Source organism: Eumetopias jubatus, unplaced genomic scaffold (assembly GCF_037043125.1).
Source record: "Eumetopias jubatus isolate StellerSeaLion01/CBP00866 unplaced genomic scaffold, mEumJub1_p1.0 scaffold_6, whole genome shotgun sequence".
NCBI classification, from domain to species: Eukaryota; Metazoa; Chordata; class Mammalia; order Carnivora; family Otariidae; genus Eumetopias; species Eumetopias jubatus.
Window position 1 is genome coordinate 55,896,824 of NW_028274812.1, and position 16,318 is coordinate 55,913,141.

The 16,318-nt window shown below is 37.0% G+C and overlaps 1 protein-coding gene across 3 annotated transcripts in view; it reads left to right on the top strand.

The window, feature by feature from the left end:
• The first annotated feature begins 793 nt into the window (after positions 1-793).
• The window catches only part of HACE1 (HECT domain and ankyrin repeat containing E3 ubiquitin protein ligase 1), a 100,937-nt gene continuing 85,412 nt past the window's right edge, over positions 794-16,318 (top strand). The window contains exons 1-5 of one of the 3 annotated variants that reach the window (XM_028104241.2): positions 794-1,077; positions 6,504-6,558; positions 7,884-7,973; positions 8,725-8,829; positions 13,450-13,525. In XM_028104241.2, coding sequence (XP_027960042.1) covers positions 1,002-1,077; positions 6,504-6,558; positions 7,884-7,973; positions 8,725-8,829; positions 13,450-13,525 — 402 coding nt within the window. In that variant the 5' untranslated portion in view covers positions 794-1,001. Of the gene's footprint in view, positions 1,078-2,900; positions 2,921-6,503; positions 6,559-7,883; positions 7,974-8,724; positions 8,830-13,449; positions 13,526-16,318 lie in introns of those variants that run through there. The other 2 variants (XM_028104243.2, XM_028104242.2) reach the window with 2 other exon arrangements.

Consider the following 16,318-nt stretch of genomic DNA (forward strand, 5'->3'; position numbering starts at 1 on the left):
GTTTATTCTCAACTTCTGTGCAGAGCTGACAAACACGATTTTTCCCCACTGATTTCCTCATAATTCATTTCTTCCACACTTTGTTGGTATTGTCTTTTGCAACTCACAAAGTCAAAGTCTGGATTCCCCACTGGGATCTGTTATCACCTTACGCTTCGGCACTGTACCAAAGAAACCAAAATTTTCTTTCAGGGTGTCATCATCTAGATCTTCCTTAAAGTTTCTTCTTTTTGTCAGGTGGTAAGTATGGGAGTACAAGACACAAGATAGATTGGTGTTTTGCCCTCATGAAGTCGCCCAAAAGGGGAGACAGATAATTAAGCTACTTGCAGTGAGAGAAAATGTGTATTCTACATTGCATTTGTTTGAGTTTATTCTTTTTTAAGTTTGACATATAAAAATATACTATTTCAGCAGTATATGCATCTGGAAAACAAATGTACCCAAACTAGAATGAAGAGGAGGATGGATTTATTTTAAGAACTGCAAAACCCCAACCTGCTATATAAGAGAGTGACAGAATTAAAAGAAGCTTCTCCTCTCCTGTACAACTTTGGCGGGCCGGAGAGGGCGTGGGCCAAATCCCTCCACGAACTTGAGGGTACGCCCAGTCTCGGCTTCGCTTCCCGCACTCACCTCTCTACCACGGCGTCTGAGTGGTCAGAGCGCGGAGCTACCCGCGCACCCAGCGTGGCCCCGCCTCAGGCGCGCGAGTCCGCCGGCTCTGAACTACTGTTCCCAGAAGGCCGTGCGAAACCGGGAGGGAAGCGGCGGCGGTGGCAGGAAGGGCGCGAGCGGCAGCCTCGGGTGTCCCGTCAGTGGTCGGTCCGGCAGTCCCCGACCCCCGGCGGAGGACGCGGCCTCGAGCGGCCCGTGCAGCTCCGGGCGTTAGTCGGGGCGAGCCGATCCCTCCGCCCGCCGAACGGGCCGGGGGCGGGATGTAGGGGGCTAGGCGCGGAGGCCGCCGGCGCGGCGGAGTGGGCGCGGAGGGCGCGCCGAGGATGGAGAGAGCGATGGAGCAGCTCAACCGCCTGACGCGCTCGCTGCGCCGCGCGCGCACAGTCGAGCTGCCCGACGGTGAGCTGGGCGAGGGGTTAGGGGTGTCTGGGGCAGCAGTGGCGTGGCAGGGGCGGGGCTCGGGCTGCGGCGATGTCGGGTGGATAAACTAACCCAAAGCCGAGAAAACGCCCACATTTACTTCCTTTAGCTAGGGGGGGCCAGGCTGGAACCCCTGGCCGCCCCTCGACCGCCGCTCCCACCCGGGGAGGTGGGAGTTTGCTGGAGGGTCTGGGCTCTGCGGGCCCGCGTGCTGGAAGAAGCAGGCAGATGTCCCTCCCGACTGTCGATCTGGGGTGTTGGCAAAGGGGCAGAAATACCAGTCGGATGGCGGAGACCCGGATTCAGAAAACACTACAGTTGTGGGTCATTGTACAGTCGTTGCTAGCCGCGGCTAGAGAGATGCACCGAAAGTATTTCTGTTTTAAGCTGCAGAGCGGGAATTAAGGAACCTTTCTTTTCTTTTCGGAAATGGAGAGTACTGTATTTTGATATTTTGACAATAAACAAATAAAAGGGTGTTAAATATCAAGTATGTACTCTTAAAGTACTGTGCGTGTGTATATATATACACTTTGAAATTATGCCTGCCTGTCTTCATTCTTCATTTATTCATCAGACACAAGTGTGGGTTGGGTCCCTTCCACAAAGAGAAATAAGGTATGATCCTTGTAGTTCAGGAATTTTAGTTCATTGTGCCAGGGTTGCTTTAGAACGGGCGAAGGAAGCACTAGCGATAAAGAAGGTGAGAAATAAAGCCGTTTCGTTTGCGGCCTCACGAATTCCTACGTTTTAGTGGCAGCGGGAGGTGGCCTTGCTGCCTCTAGGAGGCTTTCCGTTCCGTTTGCCCCAGTGAGAGAAAGGGTAGGAGGTTAAGGCTGGTGATTTTTTTTTTTTTAATGCATTGTATTAGTGTATCTTTAACTTTTCAAAACTTTCTTTGAATTGCTGCTGGAGAGGTGATTTGTAGGTTATAGGAGACGTTAGGAGAGAGCCATCTAATAAATGTGGGAATGGGAACTTTGTGGATATTTTCATGAAAAAATTTCCCCCTAGTCTCTATTTAGGATTAAGAATAGGGATGATTTGTGTGAATTTCTGAAAAATAATTTTCTACTTGGTACTTTGCTAGTATGAAGTAGTTGACTGAAAATAATTATGATTTTAGTAACTATAGACTTGAACTTCTACGTTCTATGTTTTCTTTCCAACTTTTACCTTTGAGTCCATTTCTTAAGTGCTCTCCTCATTCATTTTCCACAAATTATTGGTATAGGTTAGTGGAGAACACAGCGTGCAGTTTCATTGACTTGGCAATTGTGTTTAGTTTATATCCCACTATCTTTTACAAAAATATGGTTTAGAAGACCTTGGTAATGTTTCCTGGTCTTAAAATTAAGTAATATATTTTCATTGTAGAAAATTTCAAGAGGAAAAATTCAAAAACCGGTTATTCTACCATTCAGTAATAACCAGTGTTAGTATTTTATTTCCTTCTATTACTTTTTCTGTCTTTCTCTACCAAATTAAGATCATACTGTACATAGTCTTTTATTTTGCTTTTAGAAAATGTCACTTTTTAAAATATCTTTAAATATGCCTAATGACCTTGCAGCTTTTCATAGGATACATGTAAAACAAATACTGAATTTAATTTTTGTTTTGATAATAGATTTTATGAGGAGCAGCTTTGTAGTTTTTAAGTCTTAGTCTTTCTCTAAGTCTCTTTCCTTAGGATTAATAAGTGGAAGAAGAATTACAGATCTAATTATGTCAACATTTTTAAAGCCCTGAGTATCAACCTCTCAACTTACTTTTTAGAAAGTTCCACCAACAGTCTTGAGAGTCCCTGGAAACTAGAATAGTAAGTAAAAATGAAACATTTTCCCATGTTGCTAGGCAAAAGGGGCATCTTGGCTTTCATTTGTTTTTTTTTTTAATTATAATGAATTTGCTCATCTTGTTCCTTTAATTTGTCTTAGTCCCTAAGTTCTGATGGATCTTTCTTTTTGAATTCTCTGAGATTCGCTCTTTCAAGTGCGTATGTGTTATAAAAATCCAGATTGTTGTGCTTGCATTTTAAAGACTGCACAAAAGTTCTGAGATCTCTCTAAATTTAGAAAATATTCAGATACTTATTTTGCCATGTTAGAGTTCAGTGATTAATAAGCATCTGATTGGAACACATTATTAAGGTTAGAAAGTTTTTAATCAGCTTTTACTCTAAAATTAACTTTGTTGCATAGGATTAAACTGCAGATTTGACTGACTGAATTGGATTCTGGTAGAGCACATTTATATTTCTTTGGGATGATGAAAACCTGAGTATTACCACTAAGTATAATCACTAAATAATGGAGCGTAGGCTGTTGAGTCATCCTAGGCAGGGCTAACATAGGAATATTCTTGTGAGAGAGGAAGTGAAGAGAAATAAATTACTCTAGGGATCTGGATTCTCAGTGGACTTTAAAAATTGGTTTATATTGTTTGATTATGTGGAAGAAATAGTCTTAAATTACTGAATTTACAGTGAATGTAGCTTGTTTCATAAGATAATGGAACTTGAACCCATCTTAGCATATATTTGAATGATGATTAGGGTGATAATCAGTTTTTAAAAAATTGTTCCTATTTGATGGTTTAAAGAGAAATAGTATATGTTATAATGAATCTGAGCTCCCTGTTCTTCAAGGTTTTCCTTTTAATTGTAGAGTTCTGGGACTTTATCAACTAATCAAATGGCCAACATATCTGAAAAAGTGAGAGATTAAACTTTTTTTTTTATCACTCTGAAAACTTTAATTATATACCTAGTTCTTAAGGTGTCTTCCTGAGCGTGGAGAAGGAAGCAAGTGAGGAAAAATTTTATTCTCTTCTTTCATAGTATGCCTTTTCCTGGACAGTCTCCTTCTAGCATCGTAGTTGTGCTTATATTTATTTCCTCATACCATTTGGTGTATGTGAGTTATATTTTTATAGGGTTATATGTGAATTAAAAAGTGAGATCTATATCTAAATTTTGTCTAAATAAACACCCTATTAAAACCCATGCGAAGCTTATGCTCACTTAAAATTATGCACAAACTTGATTTATAAGTTTAAATTAAAAATAAGGGTCCTTCCTGTTTATGACTTTGCTTATTATGGAGAGACTTAATGAAGTTGTCATGGTTTGGAAGTTCAGATGTTTATTGGGGCGTGTATCATATGAGAGAGAAAAAAAATGTTGCCATGCCCAGGGAGGCTTAGTGCAGTATTTTTCAACTGCTAGTGGTGACTCACCGGTAGTTAATGAGAACAATTTATTGCAGTCAGCATTTTAAAAAAGGAAATAGAAGAGAATAAAACAAATTAGAGTGTATGGCACATAAAGGACCAAGTATTGTATTGTAGACCTTTTGGTTACTATATGTAGTATACTGGGTGTACTGTAAGATTTTTATTGTATGGGCTCTGGAATCAGCCGGGTTTGAATTCAAGCTTAACGACTTAATGCCACCATCACACAGCTTGTTACTTAATTTAGTGCTCAGTTTTTTCGTTTGTAAAATGGGGATGATAATAGTACCTACTTCATCAAGTGGTTGTGAGGATCAAAGAGATGATGCATGTAAAGCGTTTAGAACAGTGCCTGTGCGATAATGGTTTAAAACGTGGGCTGTTAGGACAAGGATTTTTTTTATTTTGTATCAAAAGAGTTGTTGCATCTGCATGCTGAAACTTCAGAATAGTTCTAGGACTAAATTGCTTTTCATGGATGTACTTAAAATAGTGAAGTAATGAACAAAGATGTGAAGAAATGTTGATAACTTTTTTCCTTCTTTTTGGTGTATATATTTCTAAATATATAAACTGCTTTCTTCAAACATAACCACAATACTATTGGTAGAGCCAACATAAATGACAATGATTTTTATTATCATCAAGTCCCTATTGAGTTTTCTTCTCTCAGAAACATCCTCTTAACAGTTGATTTGTTTGGATCAGTACCCAGAGTCCACATATTATTACTTGGTTGATCATCTCTTAAGACTCTTTTGATGATAACAGTTCTTTTTTTCTTTTGATAAAACTTTTTATTTTTAAGTAATTTAAGACTTACAGAAAAGTTGCATAAATAGTACACAGTTCCCATGCATCCTTCTCCCAACTTCCCATAATGTTCACATTTTGTTACAACCATAGTACACTTATCAAAACTAAGGAATTAACATTATCATAATACTATTAACTGCATTACAGACTTTATTAAAATTTGATGAGTTTTCTCACTAATGTTCTTTTTCTAATTTAGCATCCAGTCAAGATACTACATTGCATTTAGTCGTCCATGTTTCCTTAGCTTCCCCAAACTGTAAATAGTTCTTCAAACTTTTCTTGTATTTAGTGGCCTTGAGACTATTTAAGAGGACTGCTTGGGTATTTTTGTGGAATTCCCCTTAATTTGGGTTTGTCTGATCTTTTTTCTGTTCTTGGTGGATTGTATCAGAGGCTACATGATATTACATGATATCAATATGTATTATATCTGGTGATATTACCCTTTATCAGTTGATCAAGATGGTATCTGCTGAGTTCTCCACTGTAAATTTACTGTTTTCCTTTGTAATTAGTATTTTGGGGAGATACTTTGATACTATGCAAAAACCCTTTTTCCTCCTAAAACTCTTTAATTTTAGCATTGGCATTAATGTTTTAAGAATTGTTAGAGTTATTTCTCTGTAAATAACTTAAAAAAACCCATAAACCTCTAAAATGCATTGAATTGAGATGACCATTAGTAATATATAAAAATAAATCCAAACAAAGCTGAAATTTATGTAAGTATAGTCTAAATAGATATTGTTGACTTTTAACCTTTTCTTTTGGATCATATTTCTGTGAACTTCATAAAAGACATAAAGGAAAATGTGCGTAAGTGTAAAGTAATGTGGAAAAGTAAGATTTTAATGCTGTTTTGTAAAAGCTTCTAAAATAATTCCCTTTGTTATAATATTGTAAGAAGCAAGTATTATGTATGTTTAATGTTTAAAAACTATTTTAGTATATATATCTATAATCGCTATGTGTGCTTAAAATTCCCCCAAACTACATGTAAGTTTGATAAAACATGAACTCGGTAAACACTTTTTGGAAGTAAAAGAAGTTTCTGTTGTTAAAGCTACAGAAAATACTAGGTCTCATTTTCCCCATCAAATCCAGAAGCTAGGCACTTAGGGGATGATGTAAAGGGGTCTAGCATTAGGATAAGAAATTCTGCATTGTTGCAGATTTTGAAATGCCTCTGGTATTCCACACTATCTTTAATCTTTCTCCTCTTCTCACTTTTTATATGGAATTATGAAAACTCTGAGGTAGTTTTAAGTTTCACCCTTTGGAAAAACATAGGACATAAATTCTTTTTCAGTTTTTTGTTTAGTTTTTGTTTTGTTTTGTTTTTTACTCAGATAATGAAACTGCTGTTTATACATTAATGCCAATGGTTATGGCTGATCAACATAGGTGAGTGCCTATTTCAAATTTATGCTTTTTGTATAAATATAAAAAAGAAGGGCGTCTGGGTGGCTCAGTTGGTTAAGCATCCGACTCTTGATCTCAGCTCAGGTCTTGACCTTCACACTGCATGTGGAGCCTGCTTTAAAAAAGAAAGAAACAAAACCTCCTAAAAACTAAAAAAAAACAAAAACAAAAACAAGAGAAGTATGAATTTACCCTATGTTGTATACATATACATGCACAAACACAGTTTGGACATAGATGTCCTGGGACATGTTATTTAACCTCTTTTATAGTTTATTGTCTGTGAAATAAAAACCAAGATTTTCTAAGATCCATCTCAACTGTAAAATTCTATGGTAAGAGATGTTCTGAATGAATTATCAGATATTAAGTCAGTTATTTGGTCACTGACAGAACAACATTGTGATGGTTTCAGTTAGAGATCACTACTGATCTTTATTGCAAAAGGTTAGGGCCGATGGACAGCTAACTTCCTAATGTTCTGCTTTGATGTTCTTTTTATTGATATAGTGTGGACACTCTTTACAGGGCGCATATGAGATATAGTTATCTGGCTGGGTGATGAGATGTTTATACTTGTAGCAGGCAGCTCTGCTGTGGTCAGTCATTGAGTAGTTAGTATAATAAGGTGACAAGGAAACTTTTGAAACAAGTTTAAAATATAAATAATTTTTTGCTTTAAACTTCCTGTGTGATACAACTAAAACATGTTTAAATCTGATTTTTCTTAATTGGCCAAAATTAATATAGGGAGGCTATACTTTTTGCAAGGGGAGCAGGTAGCCCAACTCTTTGTTTCTCAAGAATCTAGGGAGAACTGAAGCCAACTTAGGTATCTTCAGAGCAGATATAGATCAGCAGGTGAGGAAACCTTCAACACCAGTTTATGGCTCAGTGCAGTTTTTTTTTTTTTTTTTAAGATTTTATTTGAGAGAGAGAGTGAGAGAGAGACAAAGAGAAAGAGCACAAGCTGGGGGAGCGGCAGAGGGAGAGGGAGAAGCGGACCCCCCACTGAGCAGGGATCCCGACGCAGGGCTCCATCCCAGAACCCTGGGATCATGACCTGAGCCGAAAGTCAGACACTTAACTGACTGAGCCACCTAGGCGCCCCAGTGCAGTTGTTTTTTGGATGAAACTGTTGGCTACCATGCTATGCTTAGATTGTAGTGCTTTGTTTTTTGATTGAGCTGGGACAGAACTTCTTGGATAATTGGTTAGAGTAACTAAAGGGCAATTAACTCGAGTTACTATGTTTTTTAAAACTTTTTTTTTAACATACCGATTCTTTTAATTTTCTTTTGGCTTAGGTCTGTTTCTGAGCTACTATCAAATTCAAAGTTTGATGTCAATTATGCATTTGGACGTGTGAAAAGAAGCTTACTTCACATTGCAGCAAAGTAAGGAGGAGGATATTTTGGATTAAAGTCTGGTCTAGCACAGTGATCAGTAAGCTTTGGATCAGTGTTTTCCCACAATAGTTATGGGAAGAGATGAGAACAGACTGCTGAATGGTTCTTTATTCTGTTTAGAGCATAGTATGCTGTGTTTGCATTCTTTTTCTAGATATGTCAACCTTGAGATCAGACTCAAGTCTCACATCTACTCTCTTAGCTTGTTCTAGGTCAGAGCAGTAGGTTGTCTTTCCTGGATGTACTTGAGAGGGTACATTCACTGAAAATTTTCTCTCATCCTACCAGTATGAAATTTTATATGTTAACTGCACATGAAGCCATTGGCTTTACATTTTTTACTTAGGTATAAGAATGATTTTAATCCATAATCTTCCAGTATGTAATCAGTCAATTAATTGATATCTAACTTCCTTTCAGGACTTAGGTAGATATGTTAAAATTAATTTTTCATAATAAATTTGGCTTCTGGAAGGCCAAAGAATTGAGAGTACTATGTGGTTTCTTTTATGTATTAATACTTTATTTTGCTTTATTTGAACATCTCAAATACTTCATAGCTTTCATAGTAGAATATACCTTCTTGAAAGTAGAGGATATTTAATATTTATGACAGAAGTTAAATCAAATTGTAGGTTAATAATGGACCTTAAAAATGTGTTTAGTAGAGCTTTTTGTTTTTTTAATTGAGGTATGTCAACTGACGAATGTATCTGAACTGTTTTTAATATTGTTTTAGTTGTGGTTCGGTGGAATGCTTGGTCCTGCTATTAAAGAAAGGAGCAAATCCTAACTATCAAGATATTTCAGGCTGTACGCCCCTTCATTTGGCAGCTAGAAATGGGTAAATATTTTGTCCCTTGAGTAACTTAAGTTGTATTATCAGTTATGACTGACAGTATTCAAGGCTCTCTTGATTTGGTGATTTTTTTTGACCAATATTTGCCTTGGGAAGAGGGTCGTGGGTCATTGTATTCAATATTTAAATAACTATCATATTTAACAATTGTTTACTAATATTTCTTCTTGAAAATATACTTAAGTTCATTTTTACTTGTATTATAATGATATTTTATTTTCTAAAAAGCATCATTGTTACCCTCTTTGTTTTGGTGTCCTTTTTCCTGCTCATTCTTTTTCACATCTATTTCCATACCTTATTTTCCAAATCGCTTGTTCAGTTAATTTTATTAATGGAATTAAAGACAGAGTAAATATACCCAGCTTATTTATATCTTTTTGAGAATGGGCTATACTGTAGTAAGCTTTCTAAATTAGGATAGCTTACTCCTTTCAGTACCAAAACTTATTTTTCCTTTTAATTATGACAAAAAGTTTTCTAAATAAATAATGTATTTACTACCCTTTCTTTTGAAATTTTTTATTAAATAATTTTTCCCCTTATAAAAGTAGTATTTCTAAAATGTAAATATATTTTTGCTTTTTCCTGATAACTCTGATGTTCATTATTAACATCTTTATGTTATTCTATGCTGGTTTATTTTACTTTTTTAGAGATTTATTTATTTGAGAGAGAGAGAGATGCTTGAGAGATAGAGTGGGGGTAGGGGCAGAGGGAGAGAATATCAGACAGACTTCCTGCTGAGCATGGGGCTCTGTCTTAGGACCCTGAGTTCATGACCTGAGTTGAAACTCAAGAATCAGACACTTAACCAGCTGAGCCTCCCAGGTGCTCCATTCTGTGGTATTTTATTTTATTTTATTTTTTATTTTATTTTATATTTTTTTAAAGATTTTATTTATTTGAGAGAGAGAGAATGAGATAGAGAGAGCAGGAAAGGGGGGAGGGTCAGAGGGAGAAACAGGCTTCCCGCTGAGCAGGGAGCCGGATGCGGGACTTGATCCCGGGACTCCAGGATCATGACCTGAGCCAAAGGCAGTCATTTAACCAACTGAGCCACCCAGGCGCACGTTGTGTGGTATTTTAAACCCTACTATACTTTTTATGGCTTTTTTTCTCCCTTATTTTTGAGAATTTCAGATGTCACATCTCTGTGTCTGCTTCTACTTACTATTTTTTACCTTTTTTTTTTTTTAAAGATTTTATTCATTTACCTGACAGAGAGAGAGAGAGCACACAAGCAGAGGGAGAGGGAGAAGCAGGCCTCCCACCGAGCAGGGAGCCCAGCTTGGGGCTTGATCCCAGGACTCCAGGATCGTGACCTGAGCCGAAGGCAGATGCTTAACCAACTGAACCACCCAGGCGCCCCTATTTTTTTATGTCTTAAAATTCTGTTGGACTGAGGGGTGCCTGGGTACCTAGGCTTAATCGGTTAAGCGTCCAACTCTTGATTTTGGCTTAGATCATGATCTCAGAGTCCTGGGATTGAGCCCCACATTGGCCTTCACACTCAGCAGGGAGTTTGCTTGAGATTCTCTCTCTCTCTCTCTCTCTGTCCCTCCCCTGCCCCCATCTTCCCCTGTTTCTTGTTTTGACCTGAGATTCTAGGTAGTTGAGGGAGATGCCTAACTGAGATATGGAGCTAAAATTGTGTACTGCATCATTCTGAGACCAAATTTTTACATACAGGGATTAAAGTGGAACCGAAAATATAAGAACCATAGTGATATCTAGGTTGGATGGGGAAAAGGCATACTCCTTTGACCCTGTTTGGTCTGATCCAGTTTTTGATTTAGCATGTGAAGCAGTTGTCCACTGTTCTGATAGGTAACAAGGTAACAATGTGCTAATTAAACAACTATTTTTATAATAATTAGCCACACTGGTGTTGTTTGTAGGGTGTCACACCCAAGGTCATAGATCTTGTTGAATTCATTCCTTGCTGAATTGATCTCAGTTCTAGATACATTATCCCAAGGGTTGGTAGACTAGTGACAAATCTCTTTCAAAAAGTTACACATAGAAAAATATCTCAGGGGCGCCTGGGTGGCTCAGTTGGTTAAGCGACTGCCTTCGGCTCAGGTCATGATCCTGGAGTCCCAGGATCGAGTTCCGCATCAGACTCCCAGTCTGCTTCTGCCTCTGACCCTCTTCCCTCTTGTGCTCTCTATCTCTCATTCTCTCTCTCTCTCTAATAAATAAATAAAATCTTTAAAAAAAAAAAAGAAAAATATCTCAGTACTCTAGATCAACGACTGTAAGTGAAAGGAGAGATTGGTGCACGGTGGGGATAAAATGTCTATTGCCATTGTCGTCAGACTTAAGTCATTTAGGAGATCATTACTTTTTTTTTCTAGCTTTGTTGAGGTATAACCAACAAAATTGTAAGATTTTTAAGGCGTACATCATTATGATTTGATAGACATCTACATTGTGAAAGGATTCGTTTCATTTAGTTAGTAAACACATCCATCACTATCGCCTTACATATTTATCTTTTTTTGGGTGGGGGTGTGAGAACATTTAAGTTGGAGACTGTTATATTTAAAGGTGAAGAAATATGACAGAAATTGCTTGATTCACATGGCAAGTCAGTGAGGAGAGAAGAAATAAGAAGAGTTTGTAACCTTAACATGATATCCAAGTTGGATACCTTTCTGTTTCTATAAAGGTTGTGATATTCAATACTTGACTGTTTTAGTCTTTGTTTTGGGGTGCCTTGTACAACTTAGAGTGGCTCCATAAATGTTTGCTGAGTGGCTTGAGTACATGTTACTCCCTGTAGCTTCTGATGTTTTCAGAAATAGCTTTTTATTATAATTTCTTTATGAGTCCAAATTTGTCTAGGCTGAAGCAGAAGTCACAGGGGACTTATGCCCCTTTTGCTTGTCCATCCGTTTTTGGGAGTTTGTTTTTTGTTTTGCTCCCTCAGTTTTACTGTTAGATGAGTAGTAGAATTCTCCTGGCCTGCTTTATCACTCCTCTCATTAACCGGTAGTGCTGGGTGCGCTGGTACTGAATTGCCCTCCTTCCCAGTAGAAGACCCATTGAGCTACCACAGACCACTAGGATGATTTGCCCCTATATCATTTGGGTTACCATAAGCTTCCCATAATTGTTGCAATATCTGGGCAGGAAAATAGTTGCTTCCTGTACGGGAGGATCCAGTGTTGCTCATGATTATATGAGATTGTTTAAAAGACTTCAGAATTGTTTTGTATTCTTAGGTTGCATGTTTGGTCAGATTTGAAACTTGATTTTTTTCTTTATATTTTGGGCTAGGTTGTGACCTCATAAAGGACAGAGCCCATGTGTTAATTAATATTTTAGCTCTAATTCTTGGCAGAATAAGTGCTCATTTAGTGGATTGTTTTGACATCCTGAGATTCTATAAAGTATCAGTAATGATTGTTAAATGAGAAAAAAAGGATACATTTCTCTCATACTGCTCTCTGTCTTTTACAGTTCATTTTTGGTTTGGGAAGCATTATGGATTTTTGCTTTTCTTCAGCAGCTCCCTCTAAACACCTCCTTGGGACTATTTCCCTGGCCCATTTCCACCTAAGTGTTTGTTTTGGCAATAGGCAAGTGGTCTAAGACAGGCTTTTGAAGATGTTTTCGAAATCCAGCAATATGGGTATAGGCACACATATACATATTTTGAACAATGTATTCATTTTAATAGGGCTGTCTGGTCTGTTGTCTCAGGATTATTGAAGATTTATTTCCTGCGGTTTTCAGAACAGTTTATTAGATAAGCTTTATAAATGTTGAACTTAAAAGTTTCTCAGAACTTTTTCTTTCTTTTCTTTGACTGTAATGCTGATTTTAAATAACATTTAATTTCATTTCAGATACAAAAACCAAAGCTAGAAACGTAATTTGTTCCCTTTTAAAAAGATCTTTTCAGTTAATAAAAATTTTAGCTATTAACTTAAAGGATTGAATAATTAATAATCAGTCAATAAAGTTTTATTGAGTTTCATTGAGAGCACCTAGCTATGCTTAATGCTGAGTTTTTTAAAGAAATACACAATTCATGGCATGAGAATTTTTTTTTTTTTAAAGATTTTATCTATTTATTTGACAGAGATGGCGAGAGAGGGAACACAAGCCCGGGGGAGTGGGAGAGGGAGAAGCAGGCTTCCCACAGAGCAAGGAGCCTGATGCGGGGCTCGATCCCAGAACCCTGGGATTATGACCTGAGCCAAAGGCAGACGCTTAACGACTGGGCCACCCAGGCGCCCCATGGCATGAGAAATTTATGATCTAATTGAGTGAATGGTAACACATACACATACAAACTATATACTATCTATTTTGTTTATAGCATATATAGTATTACAAATGTAGTATATCCATATGTTAATACTGTATATGTAACATATGGTGTATAATATGCTATTACATATACACTGCTACATATTTTTTATATGTCACAATTTTTTCATTTTATTTCAAATGTTAAAACATTTGTTTAAAAACCTATAGATTGATACTTGGCCATCAACTAGTATTGAGTGTAGTCAATATTTCAGTAAAATAATTGTCATTTGCGTATTTTTCTTATACCAGTTATCTCTGTCTCTTTTTTCTTTTCAGGCAGAAGAAGTGCATGAGTAAATTATTAGAATACAGTGCTGATGTCAACATTTGTAATAATGAAGGCCTTACAGCAGTAAGTGCTAAGAATTTATGTGAGAGTTTTAAAATACTTCTAGAAAATAATTTTGAAGGTGATAGTAATGCAAAGTGCAGTACAAGTGTTTCTGCAGGTTACTTCTGTAGAAAGATTTGAGACATAGTTCTCTACTGTATTAAGAGAAGTTATGGATTTGCTGTGTTTCTCCTTTCTCCTTGTTTGTGACCTTTCATTTATTTTGAAGCCTTTTTCCTCTAGCTTTTGTCACGGACTTTCAGGTGATTTTTTAGGAGCATGTCTGCTGTGTTATGAGTTCATTATAGGAGAGCTATTTTTTATTATGTCCTTTAAAATTATTTTAATATGTACATTTCAGAAAAATTGGATGGCTAGGTGGAAAGGAAAAAGGTAATGAATGGAATGATCACTCACTATATCCTCTGCACTCAGAGATAATCACTGTTAATATTTTGGTCTATATCTTTCAGACTTGTTATATCTTACCTAAACTAGTATTTTTATCCATTTTGCTGTCACTTTCTTTTCAAAAATAAGTTAATATATTTTTGATCCATATAGATGTTATTTGGAGGTAGTGTGGGATATTTCTGAAGAGATTGTTGAAATAAAAAATTTTTAAAAATTTATTTTTATTTTAATTCCAGTATAGTTAATATACATTGTTATATTAGTTTCAGATGTACAATATAGTGATTCAAGAGTTCTATACATGAAATCTAAAAATATTAATCATTGTCATTATTTAATGGAGCTTTATTCATTTTAGAAGTAGATATAAAATAGAATTATGTGATTATTGAGAAATTATTTTGAAGTTGTGACAGAAGATGTTAATTTTTTTTTTTAAAGATTTTATTTATTTATTTGACAGAGATAGCGAGAGCGGGAACCCAAGCAGGGGGAATGGGAGAGGGAGAAGCAGGTTCCCTGCTGAGCAGGGAGCCCGATGCAGGGCTCCATCCCAGGACCCTGGGATCATGACCTGAGCCGAAGGCAGACGCTTAATGACTGAGCCACCCAGGCGCCCCGTGGATGTTAAATTTTATATATTAAATTTTACCTTCCTATATGTGAGGTTACGCATGTGTGAATTAAGTGGATGTTGGGAATCCTTTCATGATGCCTATCAAATCAATATGTTGTATCCTTTAAATATCCTATAATTTTATTTGTCGATTATAACTCAATAAAGCTGAAGAAAATTTTTATTAAGTTTTTAATTCTAATTCCAGTATAGTTAACATACAATGTTTTATTAGTTTCAAGTGTTCACTATAGTGATTCCACAATTCCATACATTACTCAGGGCTCATCATGATAAGTGTGCTCTTAACCCCCATCACTTGTTTCACCCGTCCCCCCAGGCACCTCCCCTCTGGTCACCATCAGTTTGTGCTCTGTAGTTAAGAGCCTGTTCTTGGTTTGAAATTTTTTTTTTTTTTTTACCTTTCTTGGTAGTATTTGTAGATTCTGAATCTTTTAATTTGGGGATAAAGAATATTATTTACATACCATGCCAGTTTTCAAGGCTTTCTGACTAAAATGAAGGTGGGGGTACTGGGCATAAAAAAACTGCTTCTCTAAGATTTGCTTTATTCTCTGTGAATGACTTATTAAAGATAAAGAATAAGCTCAATCGTTATTATATGGAACCTACAATTCCTGTGATAATCTAGATTGTGTTTTATGTGTGTGTGTGTGTGTGTGTGTATTAAGATTTTATTTATTTTCTTGAGATAGAGAATGAGAGAGAGTACGAGCCGGGGTGCAGAGGGAGAGGGAGAAGCAGGTTCCCCGCTGAGCAGGGAGCCCGATGCGGGGCTTGATCCCAGGACCCTGGGATCGTGATCTGAGCTGAAGGCAGACGCTTAACCAGCTGAGCCACCAGGCACCCCGATTTTTTTTATATATTAACAACATAATGCCATCTACTCTATAAAGAAAAACTGTAGAATGAATATTTACAAGATGCTTAGTGATATGGTAGCTACTACTGAGGATTATAAAAGTATGGAACTAACATAGACCTATCCTTAGGACGCTAGTACAGGCAAGATAAGGTGTTCAGTATTAACATAATCTGTTTAATCACATACATTTTTATCTGCTAACTTCTCCCTTTCACTCCTGAACTTCAGGAGAAGTAGAGTAGAAAAGTTTTTTAACTAAAATATTATTAATGCATCTATTTAAAGAGTCAAATTTAAAGAGTCTTCATTTGTTGTTTCAACAGGAATTTCTTGAATACCTACTATGTGCTAGGCACTTTGCTATTGTGGGGTAGAGCCATGAATATGGTCCTTGTTGTCCCCAAACTTAAAAGGAAAACAGGGAAGTTTTTTTTTCTTTCAAGTTTTTATTAAAGTTCAAGTTAGTTAATATTTAGTGCAGTGTTGGTTTCAGGAGTAGAATTTAGTGATTCATCACTTACATACAACATCCAGTGCTCATCACAAGTGCTCTCCTTAAAGCCCATTTAGCGTATCCCCTCACCAACCCCCCCCAGTTTGTTCTGTGTAGTTGAGTCTTTTATGATTTGCCTCCCTCCATGTTTTTATCTTATTTTTCCTTACAGGAAGACTGGAAAGTTAACAGGCAGTGGTAACACAGGGTAATGAATGTCAACATAGGAGAAGGAGATGCTATGGAAGTCTGGCAGGGGACCCATCCTAACTTAGGGCATTAGAAGAGGCATCCCAGGGACATATCACATGAGGTGAGGCCAGAAGGACAAACAGAAGTTAGACTGGTTAAAGTGGTGGTTGTGGGGTTGGGAGAGGGGTGGGGAAGAGAGTTCTGGCTCTACAG